Source organism: Ylistrum balloti, unplaced genomic scaffold, assembly GCF_031769215.1.
Source record: "Ylistrum balloti isolate Yb309-2 unplaced genomic scaffold, AGI_CSIRO_Ybal_v1 Utg369952, whole genome shotgun sequence".
NCBI lineage: Eukaryota > Metazoa > Mollusca > Bivalvia > Pectinida > Pectinidae > Ylistrum > Ylistrum balloti.
This window is the reverse complement of record NW_026782054.1, coordinates 49,934-73,371: the sequence shown is the minus strand read 5'-3', so window position 1 is coordinate 73,371 and position 23,438 is coordinate 49,934. Positions and strand designations below refer to the sequence as shown.

At 32.4% G+C, this 23,438-nt stretch overlaps 3 protein-coding genes across 3 annotated transcripts in view; 2 read left to right on the top strand and 1 right to left on the bottom strand.

The window, feature by feature from the left end:
• LOC132547377 (kinesin-like protein KIF12) overlaps positions 1 to 4,748 on the top strand; it is a 62,402-nt gene extending 57,654 nt beyond the window's left edge. Inside the window, exons 18-20 of the mRNA XM_060211136.1 lie at positions 675 to 766; positions 4,291 to 4,341; positions 4,606 to 4,748. Coding sequence (XP_060067119.1) covers positions 675 to 766; positions 4,291 to 4,341; positions 4,606 to 4,748 — 286 coding nt within the window. The remainder of the gene's footprint in view (positions 1 to 674; positions 767 to 4,290; positions 4,342 to 4,605) is intronic.
• An 8,492-nt stretch (positions 4,749 to 13,240) lies between these two features.
• On the bottom strand, positions 13,241 to 18,148 carry LOC132547382 (PRKR-interacting protein 1 homolog). The gene is made up of 5 exons (XM_060211140.1): positions 18,058 to 18,148; positions 17,205 to 17,283; positions 16,212 to 16,312; positions 14,464 to 14,602; positions 13,241 to 13,489 (listed from the first exon to the last, which is right to left on the bottom strand). Exons 1-5 carry the CDS (start codon positions 18,142 to 18,144, stop codon positions 13,371 to 13,373), a joined length of 525 nt encoding a protein of 174 aa, XP_060067123.1. The 5' UTR covers positions 18,145 to 18,148; the 3' UTR covers positions 13,241 to 13,370.
• Positions 18,149 to 18,512: 364 nt separating this feature from the next.
• LOC132547383 (voltage-gated hydrogen channel 1-like) lies at positions 18,513 to 22,009 on the top strand. Its single transcript, XM_060211141.1, has 3 exons — positions 18,513 to 18,615; positions 19,182 to 19,686; positions 20,789 to 22,009. The coding sequence occupies exons 1-3, from the start codon at positions 18,610 to 18,612 to the stop codon at positions 21,094 to 21,096; spliced, it is 819 nt and encodes a 272-aa protein (XP_060067124.1). The 5' UTR covers positions 18,513 to 18,609; the 3' UTR covers positions 21,097 to 22,009.
• Positions 22,010 to 23,438: the final 1,429 nt, after the last annotated feature.

The window sequence follows — 23,438 nt, the reverse complement described above, 5'->3', positions numbered from 1 at the left end:
TTAGTGATAAAACATTACACATGCATCAGCTGTATTTACAGCCATCATTTATTTGGAATGGAATTAGAATGATGTTCCATCACAAAAAATATTTAGCTTAAGATGTGAGAGTAGATTGTTAACACACTATAATATATTGCTAAGCTAGAAAAAATTCAAAGTAAATTCGAGATTCTTTTTTACTTTAGTCTGATTGTAAATTATGATATACAAATATTACAGATGATTATCCAAAAAGCTTCACTAATGTAAGCAACCCTGGTCGATGTGGCTTGTATAGTGTGTTAAATATACAGTCCCTGCCTTTGGCTCAGTTGAGAGCCAGTCAAGTATCCTAACAGAGACCCAGATTTAATTCTTGGTTTGGGGCACTTAACAGGAATAAGTATTTTTTTCTGTTCTTTCACATTGGCACCCAAAGAAATGCCACTGGTTGTGGTATATGGAAACTTGGGTTGAGATTTAGGTACTCTCAAGATAGACACAGTGAGTAGTGTAAAATGAGTAGGTGATATGGCTTATACATAGTGTTAAATATGTTCTCTGACACTCAGCTGATAGAGCATGCTTCTTTGGCTTAATTGGTAGAGCCAGTCAGTTATCATGGCGGAGACTCAGCTTTGAGTATTTTCCTTGTTCTTTCATGCTAAAATAATTCTATTTTATTATTTCAGACCCCCCGATCACCAAAATGGAGGACCTGCATATGATCATCCACCTCCCAGCATGCCACCACAACACATGGCAAATGGACCAATCAGACAAGGTAAATTTTGTTCACATGGCAACCAGAAAACTTTCCTAACCAAAAGAATTTTTGAGGGTGGTGGAAATACATATTGCATGCCGACTTGAATGTTAGGTGCATTTATCCATAAAATACTATAGTTCTTTGTGTGAAAGGGAAATGAATCTAGAATGCTGTGGTTTTGTAATATTTGTTGTGTTTTCTGTACCTGTATGGAAAATCTCATGTTTATATATTTTATGAATTATTAATCATCTAACATAAAATATTCTTTGTCATTTTGTTTTTTTTCTTGAACGAAAAATAACTTTATTTTGATCCCCGCCTTTTATCAAGCTTGATGCCAAACAATTAAATGCTTTTTTGCAATTCTGAATGATCTATTTTCATAATCAATATCTTTATTGCACATTTACTAATACGAGAATACTCTGTCATTCGCTGACTTCACTTTCCACCATCAGGGTCGTGGGAAAGCAGTGGTTCAGGGACAAAGAGCTATATGTATATTCATACTAAGCGTAGTCAAATGAAAGAATGGAATAAAATAAAGAACACCAGTCTTCCTGAGTTAAGGTCCTTTCATTCCACTGATATGTCTCCGTGATGTAAGTGGTTAGATGTGCCCTCTAAATGCTGCTTTATACCAAACTTTTAGTTGACATTGATTTTGTCCTTTTTCCCGGCCATCCCTTTCCTCCCACAATGTCTACCCGTCTTGCTGGATTAATGGTTTCTTAACAATGATACAAATTAATCAGATAAAAGAATGGAATTAGATCTTTGTAGGACTAATTTTAGTGGTAGGAGTTTCAGCTTTTGAAATAAACCCTTTATATATCCACCATACTAGATTGGAATTCAGCTGACTCAATCATTTTCTCCATTCTGGTATACATCTGGAAGATATGGAAAATCGTGTGTGTCTGTTCCTTACTCAATTTAATTCTAATATATTCTAGATAGATAGAAAAAATGGTCTTTACTGAAAGATCTTCTGTGTAAAGCAGTACTAAACTATTCCTTGAAAAGAAACTGGTAGAATTCTATTCAAAATAAATGACATGTAACATTAAAAACACCAAGTACTCTTATGACAAAATGGTTCTAGAGTTTTAGTATCTAAAAATTATATACAATAGCAAACATGATTATATCAAGCTAGACTGGAATATCAGAGACATTTTTAAAACATATTTTTAGTATGTCTTTATTTCAATACCCTATTGAATCATTCCTTTTAACCACATAGATGTACTACTGGTCTTTTAAATGTCTAATTGTGCACGAGATTTTTTATTGACTGTTTAAATAATTGTATCAGAGTGTACGAGCTAGAATTTAAAACAAAAGTTTTATTCGTTCATTAATGCAATGTTGAAAACACAATGAAATATTGATATTTTAGAATCTTGTAAGTATTATAACAAATGTTGCTGTGTATTTACTCGTATTCAGACAGCAACAATTCCATAACGGGCAAAAAGCGCTCAAAAAAGAATGCTTCCTGACATAACCTACCAAGGGGAGGTAAATCTTACTAGAAAATGCACACAAAAGATTATTTTCATATTGTCACTGTATATATTTGGAATGTAAACAGTAATTGATACGTGGTGAAATACATATTGTAACCTCTTCATTTCATCTTGTGAAATATTGTACCTATATCCATTATCATGTGCACCATCACAAATACAAATAAACATGTGAAGTCTTTTAGGCCAAGCCAAAACCTCAATTTGTTTCGATATGTTCAACATTTTCTCTGTGTCAGTGTCTTTGTGTTAGATTTATTATAGAATATATTAACTTTCATATCTGATTTCAAGGCAAAACCTTTCCTTTGTGTTGTTGCATATGTTACTATGTTAACCAGTAGCTCAATTTGTGATGCCTGCATGTTGTTTTTTTGTGTTATAGGCTGTATTCACATGTCCTCATAACTGCTTATCTCTTATATCCTTTTCAGCAAATATTCTTGTAGCCATTTCTTTTGATTCTCTCCTATGACCTGTAGTGTATTGCTGCCATCTCCTTTATCCTGTACAACTGAATCATTTTTTAAAAATCATTCTCTTCTATTTCCAAATGTCTTTTCGCTCTAAGATGTCTATGATGTCCTACTGACTTCCTCTTTATTCTGGCTGTATTGCTTTCATCTCAGATGTCCTTGGATCTCTTTCATCTCAAATATGCTCTGTCTCTAATACTCAACAGGGACGCGACAGCTCTGTCACTGAATAGTGTTGGCCTATGTAACCACAGGTGAAGATCTGAGGTGCGTGGTTTGACACTCTCTACCTGTGGCACTTAAAAATTTCTCAGGAAGCTGAAAAACAGATTAGTCTATGCTAATATGGTCATGTCCTTGGGTAAGACACATACTTTCATTGCTCTGGATGAAGCGATAAGGCTTCCATAAGTTGTTCAGTAAGTTTATTAACTGCTACTTCAAGGAGACCCTGTCTCAAAGTCTTTTTTGGTATTGCTGTCTTTCAATAGACTTTTACACTTTAATCTCTTTCTGGACATTTCTGTTTCCTTAATTCTGTAGCTCCTCTATTCTGATACATTGTGTTCTGTCTATAAATTGTTTCACTAAAAATGCCAAGTCTGTTATCTTTCTCCTTTCATTTAGTGTCAGTAATCCATTGCATGAAACCACTCCCCAAGATAAATGTTTGTGTGTTGTATCCTCCTTATTGGAAATCGTTTTATTTGTATGTTCTGAAATAAACAATGAACCAATATACAGTGTATATATTTAAAGTATACAAGGTACATTTGTATCTTTGATTTAAGTGAAAGGATATACAATGTGAAGGTAACTTCATAATTCTTATCTAAAACAATATGTTTCGGTTTCCAGAAATTGTTTTACAAAGTTACATTAAAGAAATAATATAAAGGTGTTTTTATTTGATCTTTTTGCTGTTTTATTCCTTTTTGCAAAAAATGGAAAAATTTAAAGCTCCTGCATACCACCTGTCTTTGCATGTATCCATTTGTATAATGCTTTAGAAGATATATTTCTCACGTTTTTGTATTATGTATCTATATATCGTTCTGCTGACTTGGTAGTTTTATTGATAATTTGTAGTATTTTTCAAAATATAAGACTATAACATACCATGTATGGTTTTTTTTTTCTTTCTAACAATTTTGATAAGGTATGAATATAAAACAAAACAGAATATATGGAATTGTCAGCTTTTGTCAAAAAATGAACTTGACTGTTTCCCAGTGTGTTCAGGTGAATCTTAGTAGAGACATCTTTTTTAAACAATAATACAGCCAATATTTATTCATTTTTTGATAAATTTGAAGTCCAGGAATTTTTTTGTCTGTTTAAGATAATGATTGGTGTGTTCTATAAAAATGTTGTTTTGTTTGTGCGGTAGATTTGAAAATACCAAGAAAATTTCATGATTGAGACAATCTAAATTTACTCTTATGATATGTTTAAATACATGTATAAACAGTTTTTAATAATATGATTATCTCCCTTTGGATACTGATTTGGTTATCTCCCTTTACAGAATCACCAGCAAGGATGGACAGCCGGGCTGCTTCCCAATTATCTACTGCAGGTATGCAGTCTTGCACAGGAAAACTTAGCTCATTTATGTAAACTAAAGTATTTATCCATGCAATGTACCTGAAATAATTACACATTGTACATCAGGAGTTTTTTCATCATAGTATTCTAATCATCATAACTACATCATGAATGTTTACTGAAGGTGTTTCGAGATATTGTGACCAAAGTCAGTTTTAATGAATAACGTGTGTTGGTGGTAAGTTCTGGTATATGTTTTCATTAATCACTTCTATCTTATTTTTTTCTCTCACAGAATCAGTGCGTTCCTTGAACGAGAAATTAAAACAAGACCTCATTGAACTGGATGGAGAAATAGCTTACCAACACAATATGAACCAGAGGACTAGGTCTAGTATGTATGGATCCCAGGCTTCCGTTCGGTCTGGACCCCGGTGACAGGCCTCAAATCATGACTTAATCTTCCATACAACCAAATCAGTGTCTTAAATGTACAGCTTCAGGGCCATGTGAATACACCTCCTTTGTAGGGGTCACATGTACAGCTTCAGGACCATGTGGATAACTCTCTTTTGTAAGGGTCACATATACAGCTTCAGGGTCAATAAAGTAGATTATCATGTCAGCGCCTTGAGAATAGGCCTCCTCTGTAGGGGTTAAATATATACATTGTACAGTTGTAGGGCTAATGATGTGGAAAACTGCTGCAGTTTCATATGAGTGGATAGCTACAGGTCTCTTGTTTTCTACAGCAACAGTCCCATGAATATGGGCAATGCTAACAGACCTTTTTCTGGGTCGCCACACATGAACTGATGAGGATGTGGGTAGACCATTAAGACCAGGATCAGTATGTACATCTGCAGGGCCTAAGGAATTGGTCTTGGAACAGACCAGGAGCCACAAGTACATCCACAGGGCTGAATTCAGAAAAGGCATGATACTGTGTACTTGCTGTTTTCAAGTTCAAATATATGTGTATATCAATTACCTAATGTTGACTATCTTAATTGGAGAACATTTTCAAAGCCCATAGATAAAGTCCATGTCCATAGGCTTCAACATCAAATACAACTGGTATTCCTATTTTCAGTTGGTCTTTACAAAACATTGAACATTGGAGGGCATTTCCATACTTCTGAAAATCTTTAGAAAATATATCTAAAATAATGAGTTTTATTTATTTATTCATTGCAAATATTGTTATCAAACAGACAAAAAACCAAATGAAAGTAAACCTGCATTTTGTAATGGCTTAATGTTGAAACCAATATATTCCATATTGAAGTCAAATTGTGTTAAATTCCGTCCAAACTCAATGTCTCATCTTGTTTAATTTAATTTTCTTATACAATATGTATCTCTTATGGTACAGAAATACATTATCTTACACATTATATATCTCTAATAGTACAGAGATCTCTAATAATACAGAAATACATTATCTTACACATTATGTATCTCTAATAGTACATTATCTTACACATTATGTGTCTCTAATAGTACATTATCTTACACATTATGTATCTCTAATAGTACATTATCTTACACATTATGTATCTCTAATAGTACAGAGATCTCTAATAATACAGAAATACATTATCTTACACATTATGTATCTCTAATAGCACAGATACCTTATCTTACACATTATGTATCTCTGAGGAACAGTTAAACATTCTCTTATTCATTTATATACTGTGTAGCATGATATGTTTGAGATACATAATTGAAATCATATGAGATAATCCCATTAGTTCTGATACATGTACTTTAATTTTACTGACTTTTCCGTTTAAATGAAATGGGTCTTTAAGGATGGTTTTATTTGAGTATAACAATTATGATTTACAAAATTAAAAGGCAGTAAACAGTATATCAAACAAAACAAATTGTAAAGTGATCAGTGAGATTATTATGAATGCCATGTCTGTGTGTTAAAACTAAGTCTGCTACTGTGGAATCACTCATTTACATGGGGGGGTTTGTTTTCATTTCTTGGGTATTCATAATCAACCAGTTGATATGTTCCCAAACTATTGAAATAAGTATAAGTAGATGTATTGAGCTAAACTTAGCCACAAGATTAAGTGTGAACCGAAGAGTAATTTTCATATTAAATTATAAAAAACAAACAAAAATAGAGACTCAGTATATCTTTATTTTGCAGTATGATAGATGTTTGGAAGGGTCCACATTCTATGAATGCTATATTGTATGAGTGTGATCAGAATATTGATTATAACCTACCACTATACTATAGAGATAGAATTTCATGTCAAGTCTATAGTTTAAGTGTTTGTCTGGTATTTCATGTCAAGTCTATAGTTTAAGTGTTTGTCTGGTATATCATGTCAAATCTATAGTTTAAGTATGTGTCTGGTATTTCATGTCAAGTCTATAGTTAAAGTATGTGTCTGGTATTTCATGTCAAGTCTATAGTTTAAGTGTTTGTCTGGTATATCATGTCAAGTCTATAGTATAAGTATGTGTCTGGTATTTCATGTCAAGTCTATAGTTCTATAGTTTAAGTGTTTGTCTGGTATATCATGTCAAGTCTATAGTTTAAGTGTTTGTCTGGTATTTCATGTCAAGTCTATAGTTTAAGTGTTTGTCTGGTATTTCATGTCAAGTCTATAGTTTAAGTGTTTGTCTGGTATATCATGTCAAGTCTATAGTATAAGTATGTGTCTGGTATTTCATGTCAAGTCTATAGTCATGTCAAGTCTATAGTATAAGTGTTTGTCTGGTATTTCATGTCAAGTCTATAGTTTAAGTGTTTGTCTGGTATTTCATGTCAAGTCTATAGTTTAAGTGTTTGTCTGGTATATCATGTCAAGTCTATAGTATAAGTATGTGTCTGGTATTTCATGTCAAGTCTATAGTTTAAGTGTGTGTCTGGTATTTCATGTCAAGTCTATAGTTTAAGTATGTGTCTGGTATTTCATGTCAAGTCTATAGTTTAAGTGTTTGTCTGGTATATCATGTCAAATCTATAGTATAAGTATGTGTCTGGTATTTCATGTCAAATCTATAGTTTATGTGTCTGGTATTTCATGTCAAGTCTATAGTTTAAGTATGTGTCTGGTATTTCATGTCAAGTCTATAGTTTAAGTGTTTGTCTGGTATATCATGTCAAGTCTATAGTTTAAGTGTTTGTCTGGTATTTCATGTCAAGTCTATAGTTTAAGTGTTTGTCTGGTATTTCATGTCAAGTCTATAGATTAAGTGTTTGTCTGGTATATCATGTCAAGTCTATAATTTAAGTGTTTGTCTGGTATTTCATGTCAAGTCTATAGTTTAAGTATGTGTCTGGTATTTCATGTCAAGTCTATAGTTTAAGTATGTGTCTGGTATTTCATGTCAAGTCTATAATTTAAGTATGTGTCTGGTATTTCATGTCAAGTCTATAGTTTAAGTGTTTGTCTGGTATTTCATGTCAAATCTATAGTTTAAGTATGTGTCTGGTATATCATGTCAAGTCTATAATTTAAGTATGTGTCTGGTATTTCATGTCAAGTCTATAATTTAAGTATGTGTCTGGTATTTCATGTCAAATCTATAGTTTAAGTATGTGTCTGGTATTTCATGTCAAATCTATAGTTTAAGTATGTGTCTGGTATTTTATGTCAAATCTATAGTTTAAGTGTTTGTCTGGTATTTCATGTCAAATCTATAGTTTAAGTGTGTGGATTAGAAATGTATGAATTTTACTATATTGTAATTTATTTATTATTTTTAATTTGAACATATCACTACATGTGATCTGATCTTAAGTCCGTCCTTTGTTTCTGAGATTGATGAATCTGAACACACACATTGAAGTATCCCTAAGGTTACAATCAGAGCTGTATATAGTGAATAATTCTCAAAATTTCAAACAGTGTTTCAGTCAGAGTTAAAATGTAAAAATGACTGAAAGAAGTACGAAAGGGGAACAAAGCTTAATTGTACAATTGGTGATATTTATTTTTGATGCAATAATTACAAGAAGCATTTCACAATAATATTACATTTCATGAACTGTGTTTATGTTTTGATTATTTTAAATATCTTACTTTGTGACTGAATGCTACTAAAAACCTTGTAATAATGATTTATGCAGTTACTTACATTTGCTGAAGATTTGAACTCCAGATTGTGTCCTATTGTGAATGAGTGTAAATAAAATTAGTTAAATGGAGAGAGCAAAAACACGCTTTACTGAAACACTTAACAGTAGAGAGGTATTGCACCAGTACAGAGCTAGACAAACATGCTGTAGTTTTATATCATGAATGTTCCAGTCAGTTTTAGTTAGTATTAAGAAACAAAGTTGAAAACACAAACATCAAATCTAAGCAACAAGTTCCTTATTACTTAAAATTTAGATGTTATTCAAAACACCAATATATACTCATTACAGAATATTAAATCAGATAAAAAGAAAAAGAATTTTTTTACCCCATTGTGTGATGAAGGTGATCGTATAGTCATTGTAACGTCACAATCAAATCTTCTGGTTGTGTTATAAGAACTTATAATCTGTTTAATCAGAAAATGTATTCTAAATTAATTATGATTTTATATGGAATTATCAATATTAGCAAGTTTAAGCTGGTATACTACATATATTTGAAATATTGTTGACAAAAAAGGACATCTAAACCCAGAGTCGCTGAATACATGTGGGTTTTGTTTATGATTGTATCTCAGGATTGATGCCTAGTTATTAGGAGTAAGGTATCGGTGGTTGTCCAGCATCATAGGGTCTCATACAGGTCTCAAAAGTTCCTTTTGTCTTAGAGCTAACATATTTGATGTGTTCTTGGGATAACCTGTATTCCCATTTGGGTAAAGTCTTATAGCAGCCTATTTTTTAACTGCAGCTTGGAAACAAAAATTTATTTTGAAACATTTTTCTCAGTGACTGGAGTCATGTCTGAGGCAGGTACCAGGACGTGCCGAAACTTTTGAAAATAACATAGAAAATTTATTAAAGAATTACTTTTCAAAGAGTACTTTTATGTATCTGCAAGACATGATTTGTGAATTAAGTCCTCATATGTCATGTCAAGAATACACTCAAATCAAAGATGCTATGGTTTCTTTTTATAATCAATCTCATATTTTTAACTTAACATGTACATATATCTTAATCTTTTACTGAACAATACACGCCTACATTTAGATTTTCATTTCATTTCAAATTTGTGAGGGTTATCTGATATTATTCTCAAGTATAACATCAAGTTATTCAGGAAAATGTTCAGTTTTCTCTAATAAAGTGTGATTTTGCGTTATATACCAGAATACAATAAAATGTATAAGATTAATATTTCCATTTAGATTGATCTTTAAACTTGTGCATTGAAGTCTGTGTTATTCATCACATTGTGTTAGAACATAATGTTCACATGTTGACATGGTAAAACACAACTTTTCAATTACTATGTCGGATGTAGAAAGTTGTAATGATTCAAAATTTTGGTCACTGAATTATATCATCAAAACAGGCAATATTTGTTATTTTCAGTATTTGTCTTTTCCGTCAGTAAGAATTGCATAGAATATACATTTTTGACATTTTTTGTTTCTTCATCAATAATAACAATATGAATAGGTTTTCTATTGGTAGTGGCTCAAAGAACTTTAACTAGATGTCTAGGGTATTTTATACCAGGTCTTTCAATGTAGTGTTAATTGTAAATATAACTGTCTCATTTGTGTCTCATTTTATAGTCCTTATATGTGTGTGATATAATTATTTTGTTGCTTTTGGAATAAGTGCTAAGTGCTTTATTGCCTAATAATAAATTTGTTTGACTAGTCCGTTCGAACGAAAGAAGTCAGGAATGAGAGTGGGTTTTTTTTTTGTAAAAATATACATGGTGTATGTTTTATACAGAATTTTGAAAAGAAATCCGTCCACAATGCTGTAGATAATGAAGAATCTGTGATATAAAGTCCATTGTATATAGCGTATACCCGGTATAGATATATATATATATATTTAACATGTCTTTAACCAGTCAGAAATAAAACAAAATTCACCACAGATCAGTTGTGGTAAACTTACATGTGTTATTCTGTGTCTTCAGTTGACCCGAGACGAAAGGTTCATGTCATGTACACTTTTGATGAATATTATATATTGCATCTTCATTGGCCAAGGGAAAAAAAAGTATCTCTGAATAAAAATTAAACGGAGGCCTAGGCACCTTGATAAACACCTGACAAAAGCAATATTGATTATGAAGTTAAAAGGTAAGTAGCTTTCAAGTGTCTTGAAAAAGAAATTGTGACATTGATGATAATAAGCCAGTGTCAATACCTGCATACCATCAAAACTGTCATCCTAAGCTAATAATTCTTACAAAGATATTTCTACTCTGGAATAAACGTTCTTCTCAAAAATGCAATTTTCCTATGAAAATTTCTGTAAAGTTAACCAACTCCCCAGGAAGAAATTTGAGACCCATTTTGGTAATCAAAGCACCTTAAGACGCTTCCATCCATGAAGAGCATTTGATTCTACCATACCTGGCTATTGAGAAGAAAATATTTGTTAATTTAAGTCAATTTGACGCCTTTTTGCACTGCCCATCATCCACTGGGTGCCAGTCAATATCAACATGGGCATACCATCTAGCTGTCATCCCTTGCTCAAAATTCTAACCAAGTTTAAATATTTTCGATGGAAATTCATCAAATTATGCTCAAAAATCTATTTCGCCTATATAAACAATTGTTAACTTTACCCCCTCCCCACGGGAAATGCAAGACCCTGGGGCCATGAAATTCATAATTTTGGTAAGGCATCTTAAGATGCTTCCATCCATGAAATGCATTTGATTCTACCATAGCTGGGTGTTGAGGAGAAGTATATTGATATACGAGTCAATTTTAACCCCTTGTGGCCCCACCCATCAGTCACAATCAATATGGACATACCATATAGCAGTCATCCTTTACTCATAATTCTAAATAAGTTTGAAATATTTCCAATGGCAATTAAACAAATTTCCTCTATAATTTATAGCAAAATTTGCCCCTTCCCCACAAGGAAATTTGTGAATCCTAGGGCCATTCAATTCACAATTTTGGTAAAGCACCTTAAGATGCTTCCATCAATGAAGAGTGTTTAATTCTACCTTATCTGGTTGTTGAGAAGAACATTTTGAAATCTGAGTCAATTTGACCACTTTTGGCCCCGCCTCTCAAGCCCCTGTGGAATTGGGACCATATGAATCACCCTTTTGGTTCATCTTAGGCCAGGAGAGGTTTCTGCAAAATTTCATTGAAATCGGTGCTGGGCCCTTTGAGAAGAAGTCAAAAATGTTAAAATTGTTTACGGACACACATTACGGGAGGTGATTGCAATAGATCAACATGAGCCTTTGTCTCAGGTGACCTAAAATTAAATATTCCTGGAAGATAATACATTGTATAATCAGATGCGAAAAACATCAAACTTAAAGGAACAACCAAGAAAATACCAAACTATTGCAAAATATTAATGAAAAAAACATAGCACAGAGACAATAAAAATGACAAGATGGCATATTCTGCTTTGTCAATAACACTCACTTTGTAAATAGTAAGTGAAGTCTTACCAGTAAACAATAAGATGATTCTACTGAAATCAATTTCCAGTATTTGAGAAAAAAATATCAAAAAGTATTGAAAGTTTTTAAAATTTTATTAGATAATAGCATCAAAATGTACAAGTATTATACATATACAACACATCTCTGTTTAAAAGTCATTTAGCCTTATTATTTTCCAATGCTTTTAAATGTGCCATTTATATAAACTTTCAACTTTTCTCTCAATTCAGCATCAGCACACTAATGTATTTATTAAGAATTACACCATCAGTCTGTCTTATAAGTTCTGTCCACCATGATTATACACCAGCGCTGTTTCATTGTTAGGTAATTGTCTACCCCCTGACTTTGAAGAAATATGCACCAAAATAAATTACATTTTTGTAAAAGTTTATATGTAACAATTCATTTTATCTGACAGACAACTGTACTGTATTTATCAAGGAATAAGCCCAGTCTGCCAAAATAAAACAACTGACTCATCAAGTAGTTGTCTTGTTTTAGAGCAATAATACATTCTATATTTGGGCATTTCTACTGATTTTTAAATGCAAGGGACCTTATTGAAAAGTATGATTTATGACTGGATAAACACTACATATTAACACCAAATTCAACTTATGAATTAAAAAATATATATATAATTAAATTTTTATCAGTTTGCTTTCAACCCTACACTTAATAACTTCTATTCCTGTACTAGAATTTAATTTTTATCACACAAGTAAGGCACAGACTTCACTTTATCAAGGGGAGTAACTCTATGAGAAAAATCCTTTGGTTGCTTTAACTTAAACATATACACTGTACTTTGAAACATTTTCTTTAATATTACAATTCATTGCTTATAAACTTTACACAAGATATGATTTATGAGTATATCATGAATTTCAACAGTGTTTTGTTTTGATAAGCCTTTCAAAAATAGATAGGAAAGATGATGCCCAGCACATGTGTGAACTGAGCACTTCAAGCAATACAAAAGAGGAAAATCAAGTGAATGGCGTGCAAAACCCAAATCTCTAGGACACAACATTGAACCTGAAATGTTTGCAGACATAAACACGCCACATTTGAAAAAGCCAAAAAATAATTGACTAGTAGAGGCATCTCTCGAACCAATAGTCGCATGTTATGTTCAATGCTTCGGAAACAGAAGGATTTACAATAGTTCAACCAATCAAGAAGGACACGCATATTACAATCTGCAATCCAACATTTTGAAAAACTCAAATCAATATGGCTATTTATTTCTTTTCATTTTCGTAACATAAAACTGTCTATTAAATTACTAATGAAACAGAATGAGAAGAAAAGAATTCTTTTTAAAATGTCCTTTTTAATTCACAAACTTAATATTCTAAAATGTGATAAATTGATTTAAAAATGCATGATTTTAAATATGATCACAGGAAACATAGTCTGTTCCAGTTGAAATGAAAACATGAAAATGATATCTTGTAAGTCACTGTCATGAAGAATCTGTGTTATTATGTCCATTGTTTATAACTTTGTCAGATGATGTGTCATTTTCTTGTCCTTTAATCTCATCCTCTTCACTTTCTTCTTCATCAGATTCTTCTTCCTTTACTGCAAATGAAAAATATATAGACGTCTTCACAAAAAAAAAAAAGAGAAAAATTTTCAAACCAAAATTATGTTCACACTTTGAGAATACTGCATGCTCCCCCAGAACAAGTGCAAAACTTATTTATTCACTGAAACAAGATATCAACAGGTTTAAATAAGAATTGCATACAAAAGCTTACAATGACTTTCAGTTTCAAAATATATTTTGGCATTGCCTGTATGTGAAAAGGTCCCAGCTAGGTTGATTTTATTACTCAAAATTCATACTGATGCTGTTTACTTTATTTATCAATATGCACAGCTGATAATTTAAGATATGCATGTTTAAAAATGCCAACCAAACATATCCCCTATATTAAAATTCACTAAATATATATATCTCAGAGACAGAACCTATGTAAACCCATGCTGAAGTCCAATATATCTCAACATTCTCATGATAAATTTAGGACAAAGTTAATTATAAATATATGTCTGCATATACATTGTGCTGACATCAGTTTGCATCAAAGACAATATGTTTTTGTTTTGTAATCATATACTTGATATTTTACACCAAAAGGTAATGTAATTGTATTCAAAAGGAGTATACAAGTAATATAAACTTTATTATTTTACAATAATTGCGAAACAAGTTATGTCAACTTATACTAATCACTCTTGTTGGCCCGGATGTAAGCGTGCGAGGGGTCTTATTGTGGGAGGAAACAGGCGTACCAGGGGAAAACCCACGTGGTCAGACAGGTAACTCCTTACCTTTTCACCTCCGTTCCGGGAATCGAACCCCAGTAGGCTTGGTGAAAGGCGAGTGCGTTACCACTGTGCCACCCGACCACCCATACAAGTGTTTAGCAACATTGTTATAACTTTCAATTTTCTTAATACTACAGTGTGTAATAGTAATATCATCTTGCTTATTATCACATCACTTAATATCATACTCTATTTTTCTTTTACATATACAATGCACTGACCTTTGACTTCAGTTTTTGGTTTCTTTCCTTTTTGCTTCTGTTTTTTCTTCTGTCGTTTTGCTCGTTTCTTTGCTGTACGATCCTCTGCAGCCTTCAGGTTTTCTTCTACTTTTTGTTGGTATTCAACATCTGCTTCTTCCTGATAAACATAGGGATATTGACAATTATTAATTAAACATTTGTATACCTTGAGGACATCCAGTTGACCTGTGACATTTGTCAATATATCACAAATCTGAAGGGTCAAAATATATATGAAATAGATATGTCCTTTCAAACCCATCATTACCTTGAATTTCGAACTTATTTACTCACAAAGCAAACATATTCAAACAACAAAAGAACACCAGTGTCTGAGCAGAATCATAATCCAAACTGAAATTCAATACAATGAGGACAAAATATTAACAATAAAAAGATTTACACAGAGACTCCTGAAAAAACATACAAAGAGAAGAAGACAATGAGAAAGTGTCTTCTGCTTCATCGTCAACATCCACCATGTGAATTTTATTCAATACAAGGGAGTAATGTCACTTTCCCAAATGAGAACAAGGTATACAACAACAAAACTAATAGACAAACTAATGAGAATCAAACACAACCAGCTTCATTCCAAACTAAGAAGTTAAATATTTTTTCAATGCAATTACTATGATAACTGCAAAAACTCTACATAGTTTTCATGAACCTGCATCTCTCAAAACACTTTGTTGTGAGTTTGTCAGTTGTTGATATCTTCGATAAAAATCGTGATATTTTGAGTTGGCCCTTAAACATTAAATCATCTGCAATATGTAAATACTACAGGATGGGGTTGCAGGAATGTTGCTATTCTGAAATGGAAAATTCACAATAGGAAAATTGAAATCATCACACTTATAATAAAGCTTGGTGGAAAACTGTCAATGTTTGTTTCATTGCAGGAAAAGATCGAGATATGTTGCTGATGTAGAAGATCCTGTCATGTCCTTGATTTCCAATTCTGGTTGGCATATACAATGGACACAGTCAATATATCTCGAGTTTTTTTATAGACAAAACATCATCAATATACATCTGAAAGTGAAACTAGAGAAATTTACAAGACCTTTGTGACTTGTTTGATAAGCTCTCTGATCAATTCAGCCTCAAGTTAGACAACAGAGAGGCACAATTTGTTTCTCTTTGTATGTCAATAGTCTGACAAATGATCATACCAACAAACTTGACGAAGATGTGTTGACATAAGATCCCTATCAGGATCTTGGTATCAAACATTATTTGATCTTTATGGTTCTTTAAAAGTTGGATCTTTTCCCATATTTTCTACTGTATTTACTCTTAATTACATGAAACTCCTTCCAGTCATTGTAATGATAATCTTTAACTGCCAAATCCAAAGAGGTCTCCTGATGGCAATTTTGTTTCGTTATCAATTCTACAATCAGAAGGACCTAACTAGGAAACAAGGAACCTACATATGAAATATTGAGAAAGATCCGACCAGTATTTATCAAGAAATAGCAGCAACAAACTTGCATGGTCAAAATCCTTGATAACTGCCTGTTGGCCATTTTGTTTTGTAAGCAGTCCCAAAATCAAAACGGTACAATTAGGGAATCTATATATAAAGTATCAGAGACCCAACAAATATTACTCAAGAAATAGCAACAACAAGAATTGTGTGAGAACAGACAAAGGCGAATGATTTCAGTAGCTCTTTGTTCAACATGTACAGAATACAAGCTGATATCTATCAAACATACCCGCTTTGCTTTTTCTAAAACAAATTTTTGCCGAGCGTACTCTCTTCTCCTTACACCTCTGTAAACATGAAAATCCCCACTACCAGCTCCTGCACTGGATCCTACAATGCAAAATGTACAAAAATTACATTAAACTAACCCTGTCAGATGACAGACTAGAATTTAAAACAACCTAACATTAATGTTAGCAAACATTTAATAAGATTGTAAATTTTATCTCATTTCACTGGTAATCAAAAGTCTGAAGGATATGCTGTATTTTTACAACAATTGTGAAACAAGTTATATCAGTTTTGGCACTAAAATGGATGTGTAAATCATTCCATACATATGGTATCTTTGTGTATGATATTGGTATCACGACACCATGACAAGGATTCCATTGCATGAAAAGTAATAAGAGTCTCCATTCTTTTATTTGTATTACAGGTTTAAATTGAACTTTACAGTAGCCAGCACCTGCAAAATTTGTGAAAATTTTCTAATTTCTTTGTCATTGTCATTATTATCGTCAAAATCACAATCATCACCATCATCCTTAGAAAACCGATCAATCATGTTATTAGTTAAGATGGGCATCAGAAAATAAAAATTCAAATTCAAACTATCTACAGTAGAATAGACGTCGAGAGTAGGCACAACACGAAGCAGTTCGGGTCCAATTCATGATTTATTCGTGCTAAGAGTTGTTTACATGTTTCGGATCCAAGCGATCCATCTTCAGAACAACAATATTCAATTATTACGTCATCAATCTTGATAAAAACAACATGAAATGGTGACGTCATGAAAACAACACATTATTACTCCTTCCTATTACAATTAAATAAAACCTAGCTTACTGATCTTTAGAAAGAGGGACATTTGTATATTCAGCCATCTAGAGGCAGAACCCATTTTTCCCCTCAAACACGTGTGACCAGGTTACCACACAAGACTGGCATGGCTACAAAATGAAATTGCTTTGACAGACTGTTTATAAACCTATCTTACCCCACACATTCCTGATGAACTCTAAAGGTGCTCTTGGGTTGTATTCTTGAGATTTTTCTGCTATGACGACTTCTTTATCCTAAAAAGAAAAAAATTCACAAATCAATGTATAGATCAATTACTCATGGTTTCAAATCATATGAAGCAAAAGGGGGAAAATCAATTTTAATATAAATATATAGCCTTGTATGACAACAAAGAGCCGTTTAAGAACAACTATCTATTGATGATATAGTTCATGTCAATTATGATTAAGATGTCTTTCTTTTCTAAAATAATCAAGAGATTGAAAGAGATCTTGGCACCATAGTATATATTTTATTATTATTTACTGGATCTTTTCCTTATTTTCTCTTCTTTCCTTTGAGTTGCTCTCATTGGTTGTACTACCTGCATGTGGATTTCCTTGTTTATAGATGTTACTATAGAATTCAGAATTGACAGACAAGGTCAGTACTTATTCTTTTGTAATTACTGTCCATACCACAGGTCCTTGTTTCTTTTAATTAGAGATAATGTAGAGTCAAACACAGAGAAGGATATATAGAGATCAGCTCATGTATTCCCTTCAGACAGTTGTATGAAAAGCTACCTTAACACAGGCACTACACTAGTTGGTAATTGTACTTTTGTATATCCACATATATAATACTATATTTTTCGCGAACTGTGATGTATCACAGGAATCGGACGCTCTTTATTTGAGATATAACTATTATGCTACGAAAATATCAAGAATCAGTATTATAAAATAGCTACAATCAGCCTGTGGTTGAATCCAACTGATAAGGCTGGGAAGAGGATGTACATACGTTCCACCAATCATTTTCATTACTGCCATTTTTTAAATTACCGTCTTTTTCATCAGTTTCTCCAGCTTCAATCTTTGTAGATCTGATGCGGTCTTGGGTAGGACAACCTTTTTCTCTTCACTCGACATTTTGCAACGTCTTCTCACAGAACCGGAAATATACAATGAATCTATAAGTGAAAGCACGAACTGACTAGTACTTTCCGGAAAATGTTATTTTATGTTTGGATATTTTATAATGTATCCATACTACAGGTTGATAAAAAAATCTTCGCAACAAAAAATGTTGAGACAAAATGAGTAAACCACAAAGTTCGTTAAGCATTAGTCAAAAGGATTTACTATATGTTACTGGGGAAATTATAATGAAAATCCGTTGAAATATAATCCGCGCTCCGTACTATAATTCCAAAAAATGTGATTCAACGCGAAACTCTCGTATTAAACGAGAAGAAACCATTTTGGTGCTTTGTAAACAATAACACACTTTGTCTATTGTTTTTATTGTGGTTTCCGTTACCTGCTTTGAGGACCGAATACAAATCTCGATGAAAATCTTCGAAAATTGACATTAACGTCTTAGAAGAGGCAATTATGAAGGTATCCGTCTGACAAATTTTGTTATATCGAAGAAAATATATTCGGTGATAACATTGCACTTGATGCCTTCGGCTGAAAAGGGGGTGTTGCTCGTGCTACATACCGCACAGTAAACAGTGCTGTTTTGACAAGTTGAACGTAACACACACGTGTGCGTTTTATGTTTATGATGATTTAATAAATTTATGGTTACCTTTTGCACGATATCGCGTTGACAACGATAGTTTTGTGAATTAACATCAACGGATTTTTCTCAGTTTATCGTTATTTTTGGTCAGTACGCATATATACCGAATGAGCACGTTCGTTGTAGAAATGATATTGTGCAGAGGTACTCACATTCTTCGACTTATAGCTATATATTGCAGTGCTTTAGATGGCTTAATGTAAGAAGGAAGGATATTTCCCTATTGCCAATAATCTAAGACTTAAGACTTACAAACATGGTGGAAAAATAAAGTAGGATAGGCAGTGACTCATGTGCGATATTGACATAAACTAAATCTTTTTTTGTCTCTCTCTGTCTCTCGAATAAAATGATATGAAAATAAAAATCTTGTTTTCAGATTCAGATGGAGGGTTTTCATAAATTACACGATGACTTGGAGAAAGTTATTGAAAAAGATGATTCCAACAGTTCTATTACAACAGATTCTGATGAAGCAAAACAGGAGTTCCGAACATTCAGAGAGAGGCTGGTACACATTCTCCATACGAACAAGTTTCAGATCATTGTGGTGTGTTTTGTCATTTTGGACTGTCTTCTGGTTATAGCTGAGCTTCTTCTGGATATGAACATCGTGAATCTACCAGACCATGAAAATCACATTGCTCCTCAGATTCTTCACTACTCGAGTATTGCTATTCTCTGTTTGTTTGTTATTGAGATTATTGTCCGTATCTATGCCTATCGACTGAGCTTTCTAAAACACAAGATGGAAGTCTTTGATGCCATAATCGTCATTGTGTCGTTTGTCCTTGACATCGTGTTCCGTTCCCACGAAGGTCCTGAAAGTGGCATTGGCCTCTTGGTGGTGCTAAGATTATGGAGGGTCACAAGAATCCTAAATGGTATGAAAACAGAAATCTGAATACCTAGCTATATATATCAGCAACTTCACTTTATCCAAGTAATTATTGTCATATTTGTGAAAATGAAAATCTGCAGAAGCAATCACAACAGGCTGGAGGTTGTTTCTAGTATTTTATTAGCTACCAGTTTTGTGCTAAATCTTTGGCTAAATCAGGACACAGTATCTTAAATTTCAATTTTAACAATACTATGTCCTGATGAAGCCAAAGTTTAAGGGCAAAACTTGCAGACAATACCTAATAAATTATAAGAAACTTCCTCTAGCCTGTGGTGACTGTTTCTCTGAATTTTAGCTCAACCTGTCACATTAACCCCCAGTATATCCTCGGGTATCTAGGTGGGAGGCCTAGGACCGATATCCCACTTGGGCCATTTGTGAAAATTGGTTCAAAATTTATTATAATCCCCTGTTGATGATCTTACTTTGAAGACATACTATCATCACAGTTTGAGACTCAGTGTATTAGTTCATAAGAGAATATTATTTCATGATATTACTCAAAATTATTTCTGTAAAAATTTATCTGAATTATGATTGATCATTCACAAAAATAAAGTTGCTCATATTTTAAATGTAAAACACAGACTAGCGATGTGCGAGTATACTGTTGCAGTAATGTTGCACAGGTCATACAAAATTTTGTGTATGGATTATAACTGCTTATTATATTGACATCTAAATTACAAAATTTAGTATGGTAATCCAATGATATCATTTTCACGATTACAATTATTTGTAATCTTCTGATTGGTAATGGCATAAGTAGGTGGTTTCCATGATTTTAAGACCATATACTGTAAGACGGAAGTGTATTTACAGCTACACATAACTTAGTTTGTCTCAAATAAAGCAAAATCTTGAAAAAAATAGCTATCATACAGTATTTGTAGGATCTGGGATGAAGAACTTTGTGTATCTATATGAATTAGCAAGTTTTCAGGCAATTGTTTATAAATCTTTATGTGTTTGAAAAAATATGTTTATCATTATTTGAGTGGGAAATTTTTTTTTTTATTTATAAAGATAGATATCAGCAGTTGATATTTAGAAGTTTTAGAATTGTAGTGTCTTTTCTGCAGGTATTGTGATGTCAGTGAAAAAACAAGCAGAGAAGAGACTCTTGAGAGAGAGACGACTACGCCAGGCTTGTGAACAGGAACTTACAAAATACAGAGAGTATTGTTCCACACAAGAACAAGAAATTGAAATTCTCCGGGGAATGTTACGGAAACATGGTATTGAGGATGCCAACAGACTAGACAACCAGCCAGTTGTAATAAGTACGATTGATGTTGTCGCAGAGGTTAATCAGGTATCAGACAAAGCATCAGAATCAGGCGAGGAACTGAGCTCAGACAAACGCACAGAAAACTCCAATGGGAGTTGAGTCTGTTGACCAAATTGAAGAATTTTTTAGAAGGAGCATTTGTCTGATAATGATGAGATTGAAAAGAAATTTTAATAGAAAATGTGTAACAATATTGATTGATGCTATTTTTTTGATGGCAAATGGTTGTAATTGTATCGGAATTTTATATGTACATTTGTAATTTGACAAATTTGTATTTGTCACCATTTAATTGGTATTATGCACTTTTTCTGTATTTTTTTGTACAAAATGACAGATTGTTTCTTATCCCGAAACTGAAATGTATCAGCCTTATATAAAATGTAACACTGTTTAAAAGGATAAATATAGGTAAATCTTCATGAAATCATAGAGAAAATTTGGGAAAAAATCAGATTAAATTTGGTGTATTTTCTTCACTCTTTGAGACATTAAGAGTGAGCTATCAGTCTTTATATACACTGCAGACAAGATTTAGAACTTTTCTTCGTTAATTTTTAGTAGAGGTTGTACAAAAATGCAGTGTTTCCATTTCCAGTATTTTTATAAACTATTCCTGTATAAACAACAATGACAATGGGAATTGAAGTTCAAAGCTGAAATATTATCACTGTAGTAACTGAGATAATTGATTTCTGCTTCATGCCATCCCTGGTAAATTCCTTCCTTCTTAATATGTTAAACAGTATTTGTTATTTGACTTCTTTGTTGTAGTGATTGTACATGACTCCAAAGGTAGAATTTATAGAAAAATGTCTTTTCAAAACTGTTCCAGGTTTTAATATCATAATATTGTGTATATTTCTGCCTTGTGGACGGTATTATGATGTTTCCATTCACTCAGAACTTAATTCAGATTAATTTTGAATCTTTTTTGAAAAACTGAGGTAAAACATCCTACAAAATGCATTTTGTTCTGTTTAATTTATTAAAATAATTATAACATATAAAAATTGATATATCACAAAATGAAATTTATAAAATGTTGAGAAGAGAATTGAAATCAGGCATATTCACTTAATCAGTTGTATATTTAAAACTTTTCTCATCCTCTTCCTTTTATTTCACAATGCTGCCTGCTGTGTAATGATTCTTCCTCCATTTCTGTATGAATTTTTGAAATCTGAAAAAAATATCTTAATTTAATGTTATACATTGTAGTAACACAAAATGAGTTTAAACAATATTTTATTCAAATTTCAAAAATATTTCACATACATATACACATATTTATACATAGGATGGGAAAACAAGCCCAACCCCCAAAGCATTGATGTATATATAATGAATTAGATCTGTTTAACAGAATTGTAGATGATTCAGCATTTATGAGATGTATACCCAATTTTTTTTCTGTTATTATGAATCTTCAAATGAAATAGAACAAGGAAATACCTCAAAAAGCAGCCCTCCCCATACGTACATATTCATTCTCCTGGCTCTTTTTACATATAGATTGTACATTTTTACATAATGATATGTTGTGATTTTTAAACTTTGAATTCGAAAGCAAGAATAATTAGCTGGAAACTGGACCCAGAATGGATATATTTGAAGGTGTCCTTTTAAGATTTAAAGGACATTTTGTTTATATTAAAATGCGACAATATAAATCCATAGAGTGAAAATGGAATTCGTCCTTTTTATTGTTTGTAAAACTGTTCGTGTAGTGCAGGCTCATTTAGATGTTAAATATTCTCATTTTGAACTGATATTAATTTTGTATTTTAGATAAGTGTTTGTCTTACACTCACTACAGCTTCTAGTTTGAATCTCTGGTTCCTTATCTGTTAATATTTTACAAACTCCTGTTTCTGACAAGACAGGTATATCTGAAATACAAAGCAGGCTCATTGTTCAATAAGATTAGTTGGGATGTATATGTAAGCCCGACATACTTCTTTTTTTATATTTGATGAAGCAATGGATAATCAATAACTATGAAACCAGCAAACTACTTCAGACTCCAATTTTATTGAAATAAGCAAACAAGGCCATATTTTTGGTCATAATCCACTGATCTGTGTCAATTGCAGGTCAATGAATATTCTAAGAAAACTGCATCGTTAGTTGGTTATGAATTTTTTAATTTGTCTTCATGATTTTTTTCGAATTCATGTCGCTACGTGTGTTGCCCCACTGACTAATATCAGTGTTTTAGCCATATATAACAAACACTATAACAGTAATCCCACCATTTAAATTAGATCTGAGTTTCTATGTTAGCTACCTTGGCTTAGCACTGGTTAAATATAGTATCTAATTATCCTATATCTTGGAAAAAAGTTTTGTGAATTTAAATCTGCCTCAGATTATCTTTCGTTATTTCTTCAAAGGGCATTTCTGGTAAAATTATTCCCTACGTGTATATGTTGTTTATT

Coding starts and splice junctions, on each gene's coding strand:
- LOC132547382 (XM_060211140.1), bottom strand. CDS start 18,144: ATGTCGAGTGAAGAGAAAAAGGTTGTCCTACCCAAGACCGCATCAGAT. Junction 16,313..17,204: donor GTTCATCAGGAATGTGTGGG/GTAAGATAGGTT, acceptor TTTGCATTGTAG/GATCCAGTGCAGGAGCTGGT. Junction 13,490..14,463: donor ACCAAAAACTGAAGTCAAAG/GTCAGTGCATTG, acceptor TTTCATTTGCAG/TAAAGGAAGAAGAATCTGAT.
- LOC132547383 (XM_060211141.1), top strand. Junction 19,687..20,788: donor GGTCACAAGAATCCTAAATG/GTATGAAAACAG, acceptor TCTTTTCTGCAG/GTATTGTGATGTCAGTGAAA.